An 8229-nucleotide genomic window follows, 5' to 3' on the forward strand; every position below is an offset into this window, starting at 1 on the left:
CAGGGGGATTCCATTAAATGCCATTACATAAGATTCCTTGAAAGGCAATTCTCTCGTAGACTGCAGTCACAGTTACCTTTAGAAGTACCGGGAGGCCTTCATTATGACACTCTCTCTAATGTGATCTCACAGCCTGAAACCTGAAAGTATTATAATAAACATTCATGTACTTTTGTAATTTATGCAGTGCTATAGCTTCTCCGAGCTAATTATTAAAATGTAACTTACTTAATCTACTGATATATACAACACTGATTTATTAGCAACCTAGATTTCTTTTCAGCTCATGTAAACAAAGTGTCTGCTTCCATCCCTACTTTATTTTTTTCAATGGTGAGTGAACAGGCTTTGGGTCAGCTAACTGAATTCTGTGTTTCTTTTAGTAGGGATGCAGTTACAGATTATGAGCAGGGTTGCAAGAGCTTCTGCAAAGGGTGCAATGCAATCTAAAAATATTGAAACAAGTGTGTCTCACAGTTGCCTTCTCTGGGAAGTCAAGAGAGGGGAGTAGGAAAATGTTTAACCTATGCTTATAACATTTGGCCAGAGGTAATGCATAGTAATACGGTATATTTTTACAGTTATAGTTTCTTTTTCTTTCTTTCTTCCCCTCACCCTCTCCAAAAAATAATAATTTTAATAGTGGTATGCCCAATTGTTATAGTGAAAAGTACACTGGACTAAGAAGTTACTAGTGCTTTGTTTGAAAGCCAGCTCTCTTACTAGTTATTTGTCTGGACTAGTTATTTGTATGGCCTTAGGCATGTCTTTCCATTCTCTGAGCCTGAGCTTCTCCCGCCATAAAAATTAGAGAATTGTACTGGATGACCTACAGTGTACTAACCAGCTCTAAAATTTTCTGATTTCAGATAGCCTAAGTTTTTGCTCATTTGAACATATAAGAATAACTTATAAATGACCAAACATATTTGATCATTTGAAAGGGACAGATTGTGGATCTAAATGAAGTGAATCTAAGCAAACATGCAAAATATCACATACCATGAATTTGAGTCCTAAGTAATTCCTCCAAAGGCTGGTGGCAAATATTCAGCTAGGGTATTGGTTTCACAGAAAATAATGTCCATTCATTCCATTCAGCCATGTGTGATTAGGACAAATGACTGCCCAGAAGTCCCTGATAAGATGCCAGGATCACCCAGTAGTATTCTAATTTTTAAAATTGTATCAGTGTTACTTAGTAAATCATAAAATTTTAAACATTGGATATGTACACTCAATAGACCACATATTGTGAAGTCAACTTGGAAGGAAGAATACTCAACCAAGGGGTGGTGGTGGTTGTTCAGTCACTAAGTGGTTTGTGACTCTTGGAGACTCCATGGACTGCCTGACACCAGGCTTCCCTATCCTTCTCTATCTCCTTGAGTTTGCTCAAACTCATGTCCATTGAGTCAGTGATGCCATCCAACCATCTCATCCTCTGTCATCCCCCTCTCCTCCTGCCCACAATCTTTCCCAGCATCAGGGTCTTTTCCAGTGAGTCAGCTCTTCACATGAGGTGGCCAAAGTATTGGAGCTTCATCATTAGTCCTTCTAGTGAATATCCAGGATTGATTTTCTTTAGGATTGACTGGTTTGATCTCCTTGCTGTCCAAGGGACTCTCAAGAGTCTTCTCCAGTACCACAATTCGAAAGCATCAGTTCTTTGGCGCTTACCCTTCTTTATGATCCATCTCTCACATTTGACATGACTACTAGAAAAATCATAACTTTGACTGTACGGACCTTTGTCGGCAAAGTGATGTCTCTGTATCTAGATTTGTCATAGCTTTCTTTCCAAGGAGGGCTTCCCTGGTAGCTCAGCTGATAAAGAATACTCCTGCAATGCAGGAGACCCTGGTTGACTCCTGGGTCAGTAAGGTCCCCTGGAGAAAGGAATGGCTACCCACTCCAGTATTCTGGCCTGGAGAATTCCATGGACTGTATAGTCCATGGGGTCTCAAGGAGCACGTATCTTTTAATTGCATGGCTGCAATCGCCATATGCAATGATTTTGGAGTACAAGAAAATAAAGTTTGTCACTGTTTCCATTGTTTCCCCATCTGTTTGCCATGAAGTGATGGGACTGGATGCCATGATCTTAGTTTTTTTGAATGTTGAGTTTTAAGCCAGGTTTTTCACTCTCCTCTTTGGCCTTCATCAAGAGGCACTTTAGTTCCTCTTCACTTTCTGCCATTAGAGTGGTATCATCTGCATATCTGAGTTTGTTGATATTTCTTCCAGCAGTCTTGATTTCAGCTTGTGATTCATCCAGCCTGGCATTTTGCATGATGTACTCTGCTTAAAAGTTAAATATGCATGGTGACAGTATATAGCCTTGACATATTACTTTCTCAATTTGAAACCAGTCCGTTGTTCTGTGTCTGGTTCTAACTGCTGCTTCTTGGCCTGCATATAGGTTTCTCAGGAGGCAGGTAAGGTGGTCTGGTGTTCCTATCTCTTTAAGAATTTTCCACAGTTTTTTGTGATCCACACAGTCAAAGGCTTTAGCATAGTCAATGAAGCAGAAGTAGATATTTTTCTGAAATTCTCTTGCTTTTTCTAAATCTAGCTTGTACATCTGGAAGTTATCAGTTCGTGTCCGATTGAAGCCTGCTGCTGCTAAGTCGCTTCAGTCATGTCCCACTCTGTGCGACCCCATAGATGGCAGCCCATCAGGCTCCCCCGTCCCTGGGATTCTCCAGGCAAGAACTCTGGAGTGGGTTGCCATTTCCTTCTCCAGTGCACGAAAGTGAAAAATGAAAGTGAAGTCGCTCAGTTGTGTCCGACTCCTAGCGACCCCATGGACTACACCCTACCAGGCTCCTCTGTCCATGGGATTTTCCAGGCAAGAGTACTGGAGTGGGGTGCCATTGCCTTCTCCAGATTGAAGCCTAGCTTGAAGGATTTTGAGCATGTGAATGAGCTCAATTGTATGCAATTGTTTGAAAATTCTTTGGGATTGGAATGAAAACTGACCTTTTCCAGTCCAGTGGCCATTGATAAATTTTCCAAATTTTCTGGCATATTGAGTGTAGCACTTTAAGAACATTATCTTTTAGGACTTAAATACTAAGGATATCTAATGAATTTCCCTTGCTGGGGCTTATGAATCGAACTGCATCAAAATAACTTGAGCCTCAAATCCAGCAGTAGTGTTGAAGGGAATTTCCAGTTTTGCCCATACCTGGGGAATTTATGTCAAAGTAAAAAGTGCATTTCAGCACATCTAAAATTCTCCCAGACTAGCTGTTTTACTATCCAAAGGGGATTTTCATTCCTTGTTACCTGCAGCCCATCTGCACCTTCACACTGTCATTTCTGGAAGGCTTTCTTTTCCAACTGCACCTCAGTGTTTTTAGGGGCCAGATACTGTCAGAGTCTGCAGTTAGAGCCAAGCTCATAGAGGCTTAAACCACAAATACATTTCCTATGGTTTGTAGAACAGTCTTCTTCCTTTATACTAGTACATGATAATGTAAAATGTAGTCAACCAACAGTTGTAGTGTGAAAAAGACCTGTTTGTACACTTACTTCTCACCAGCTTATTGAGTAGCAGGAGACTGTAAAATTAGAAACCATTAGTATATTTCTGTCCCGTCTCAATTTAATTTGGCTGAGGGATGAAAATCACATCTCATATTTTCTCTTTAATGATATTAATGAGGATTATATAGCATTTGGCACACATTCTTAAATTACTACAGTTTTTATTAAACTAGTTATTTATAAAGTATACCTCAGTCAAAAATTCTGAAATCAAAACAGGGGAATGGCTTAATATTAAAGTAAGGCAAATTTAAGAAAAGAGTTTATAATATAATGTACATTTAAAGATTAGATTTTTATGTATTATTAAATGTGTTCTATGGATTCCTTATTTTTATTTGTAAATTAAATCTTTCTGAGTTTTGTGCCTTCTTATTACTGGCCTTATAAATGTCTACCTGGCACCTCTTTGTCCTCCCCGCCCCAACTTGCAAAAAAGAATTGCCAAGTCACAAAATAATATAGATAGCAAATAAACGTTCTCAAAAATGTAAATATTACTAGTAAGTGAAGAAATACAAGTTAAAACATCAAGCCACCATTTTACCCTATTACAATTTTTTTTTGTTCTATTACAACAGTATAACACCTTTCTTGTAGAAAATAAGAAAATAGGAATAAAAGAAAAGAAATCATAGCAACACAGTTTACACCTCATTATGTATTATAGATGTCAGTCTATTTTCTTCCATGTCTAAAATTTATCTGATGGTCTCCTCTTGATGTACACTTGAATTTTTTGTTATTATAAACAATACTGTAGTAAATATTCTGTGTTGAATTTTTTTTCTTTTTTTGCATCTCTGATTATTTTGTTAGAACTAGTTCCTAGAACTCCTATTGCTGAGTCAAAGCAAATTGCACTTTTAAAGCTTTTGATTATCTTTTGCCCAATTGCTGACCAGAAAGGTTGTATCAGAGGTATGAGAGTATTAGTTTATGCATTCTCTAATCCATATTTGTTTATATTGTTTATCTGCACCATTTTGATAACACCAAAGTGGTATCTCTCTGTTTTAATTTGATTAACAATCAGAGCATATTTTACATGTACTAACATACTTCAAATTAAAGAAAAACATCATTGCCACATTGTTTATGAAAGACACACACACACTCTGAATATTCAACAGAAAGCTGTTAAATAAACTATGATACTTCTAAACAGTAAACTGTGCAGCTATTAAAACATTAAGTATGTGAAGTATTTTTACTAACATAGGAAAAATATTTATTGTATTTTGTTGGCTAAGATAATGAGAATGGTAAATTTTATATGTAATTTGATCTCTGTTATACTCTTTAAGCATACAAGGAAAAAACCTGAAAGAAAATATGCTAACATATAATTGCCTCTGCATGATGATAGGTGTTTTAAAATATTTTTATAATTATTAATACTTTCCACATTTTTTATGACTAACATTTGTACCACATTTGTGCAGAAAACATATTTTTTTAAGTATACCACATAAATGGTGCCAGAGGGGCAACTGTCCACCTGCATATTATATTCTAAACATAATAGTTAAACATTTAGTATTAAAACAGGGGACACGAACAGCTAATATAAATAAGATTCTGTTTAACTGTAAGCAGTTAAACAGCCAGTCATCAAAATGTTGTAAGTTCCACTTGCTTCAGAAGCTGACATTGTTGGGATGGTATGAAAACAGAATGGTGTTTGTGAGTTTTTTCCTTTTCAGGTTGCTGCTGTTGATCTTCTGGTTCCTGGAGTTGGAGAACTCTTTGGAGGAAGCCTCAGAGAGGAACGGTACCATTTATTAGAACAGCGATTGGCCAGGTACTGATCAGAACTAGAAAAAATGAAACTTAAAAAATGGGAATGGGGCACTCAGAGGCAGTAATGGCAGACTAACAGAGTAGTACGTAGGTCTTAGTACCTGACAGACCTGAATCTCAGATTCTGTGTGAACTGAAGCAAGTTGTTACTTAACCTCTCTGAGCTTCTTTTTCTGAAAGCCTAGAGCTGTTATATGACACAATGATTTTTTTTTTCTTTTGTCCACTATTTGTATATCTCTCTCCCTATAGAAATAGCTTTTTTAAAAGTTAGTGATAGAGAAAGGAAAGACAACTAAAGCCCCTTAAAGTTTGTTCTTCCCTTTTCTCTGTGTTTTGGGAGAAAAGGAATTGTTGGGTTTGTGTGTGTGTGTGATTTTAAACTAAATCGTGAAGACAGGCTCTAAACCAGGGAAAGGATTAAGATGGAGGAAGAAAGAAACTAAAATTTATCTGCTAAGGTATCATTTAGAATAAGCAGTTTTCCCTTCCTCGGGTTTTCTACTATGTAAGTATCTTGATTTAAGTATTTGAATAACTTTTACTTACTGTTTGAGACCTGGGAAATGTATCCATAAACACACAGAAAATGTTTTGGAGATGAGAAGTAGGGGAATCATGTTTCTAATTGAACTACCACTCCTGTATATGCATGGTCTGCCAAAAAACCACAATGACTTCCTAAACTAACCAAGGTTATAAACCTCTGTTTTCCATGGTTTCCACTTTTACTGTGCCAGACTTTTGGAAAAAAAAAAAAAAAAGACTTTCCCATGTTGAAGGCATAATCTTTCTCTCCAGATAATACTAGGTTTCATAGTAATCTGGAAAAGTCTTGATTGTTTGACGTGTTTGTTAAATTAGCCATTTGTAAGGCCTTCTCTTCCTAATGGAGAAGTGCTTAAAAAGTTGTTGCTTTTCCAAGATCCCAACTTATAAATCTGTGGAGTAATTTGGTTTTGTAATCCCAGTCATCCGAACTGCTCTGTTTGGGTTAGCATCCAGAAGAAAGGGGATAAATATGTTCTGGGAGGACTCTTTTTATCAGCTAGACTACTAACTCCTTAGTATTTTTTATAGTGTTAGGAAGTTCTGGGAAAATGGTGGAATTGAAGTGACAGTAAAACTCCTTAGATGGAAAGAATTTGAAGATTCTCTGGGTTTTTTTTTTTTAAAGCACAATAAAAATCACACATGGCAAGAAATCTCATCTGTTGAAAGATTAATTGGTCTGTTTTCTGTACTTGCTTCCTTCCTTCAGGAAACCTTTCCTCATAACATTAAATGTTTACCTAATATCTGATAATATCCAAATTTATCTTTCCTAATTAAGTGGATATATGTGTTTCCCTATCGCCGGGATCTGTCTTTGACTTCTATTCATGTTTTGCATATTTTTGCATATTTGAATTTTTCATAATCCCGATCACTTTGAGATACACCATGGTCCCAAATACTTTTAAGGACTGAAATAAATTTTAATGAGTACTAAGAACTTTAATTAACTAACATTTCTCAAATTGGCAAAAAAACAATTTGCAACCATATTATGAAGTAGCCTCAGAATCTATATTATTATTTTACTATTATGGAAAGAAAATTGTGTCTGTACATCCCTTGTCTGGGTGTACCTTTAGACATCCTTACGAAGTAGTAATAGTGGTTTTCTTATATCACAGGACAATAAGTTTATCTCAGATGAACCCCCTCTCTTGAGCTCTGGACCTTGCTTTCTTTCCATAGCATTTGTTATTTGATAATATTGGACTGTTGGTTTTCTTAATATTGGTTTTCTTACCTTTCTTACCACCTAATAAAGGTGCAGCTCCTCAACTGTATTATATATTATTATTTAAGAGCACAAGTTTGGGTATTTACTTCTTTATAAAGAGCACTTTGCACACAACCCAAAATAAATGTCTGGTGGTTAGTATATTGATCTTATTGTCATTCTCTGAAAGAATTTTCTTATTTTCATTTTACAGATTAGGACTGACAGAAGCCTACCAATGGTAAGAATATGACCCCTGATGACTCTTGTTCTGGCTCTGGGTCTGAATGTTACATAGTTTTCACTTATATTTCCAGGGTGCTATAGAAGAGGGTTAAAACAATGAACAGGTCCTGAGATTAGTTATTCCCTTTGAGTCTTTGAAAAGTAGTAATAATAATTCTGCCATTTGTTTATTACCAATTGTGTGCCAGATAACAATGTTAAAATTTTGATGGATATTGTTTTGTGTAATCATCACAATACCCCCTGAGTTAGGTGCCATTCTTATTCCCTTTTTATTATCCATCCAGGCCTGGGACCTGGAGGTGTTAACTGTCTTAATCAAGAGCACACAGAAGCATAGAACTGGGACTTGGTTCTTAACCATTATGCTTCATTTTCTCTATGATTGAAATTAGGGGCTTGAGCTAAGTGATCCCTGGGGTCTCCACCAACTGTACAAATCTAAGCTGCTTCGGGAAGATCATCTTTCTGCATTCCTAAGTTGTTCTGGTATTCCTTCTGCAGATCCCTTTTTCAAGTACTTTTCATTATATACAACTTATTTATTTATTCATATTTCTGTAATAAGACTCTTTCAGGATCTTGTATAATAGTATCAACCATATTATTAACTCTTCTGCTGTCCTCAGCAGAGGGAAAGATCAAATTACACACTTCCCTTTTGGTAATGGAACTAGATTTCAGAGATGCAAAAAGCCTGAAATTGGGTTCAAGTAATGGCCCTCGATTGCTTTATTTATCAGTAATGAACTTTGGCATATTTAATCTTTCTGAGCCTTGGTTTTCTTGGTTATAAAATGGAATGGTAATATCTACTTCACAGGATTTTTGTGAGGATGAAATGAAATAATATACGT

The 8229-nt window shown here is 36.3% G+C and overlaps 1 protein-coding gene across 2 annotated transcripts in view; it reads left to right on the plus strand.

The window, feature by feature from the left end:
• The window catches only part of NARS2 (asparaginyl-tRNA synthetase 2, mitochondrial (putative)), a 135296-nt gene that overhangs the window by 123746 nt on the left and 3321 nt on the right, over positions 1-8229 (plus strand). For both annotated transcript variants that reach the window (XM_010853224.1, XM_010853225.1), the window contains 2 exons: positions 5259-5356; positions 7341-7367. In XM_010853224.1, the coding sequence (XP_010851526.1) occupies positions 5259-5356; positions 7341-7367 (125 nt within the window). The remainder of the gene's footprint in view (positions 1-5258; positions 5357-7340; positions 7368-8229) is intronic.

This window comes from Bison bison, unplaced genomic scaffold (genome assembly GCF_000754665.1).
Source record: "Bison bison bison isolate TAMUID 2011002044 unplaced genomic scaffold, Bison_UMD1.0 scf7180017864324, whole genome shotgun sequence".
In the NCBI taxonomy this organism is placed as follows: domain Eukaryota; kingdom Metazoa; phylum Chordata; class Mammalia; order Artiodactyla; family Bovidae; genus Bison; species Bison bison.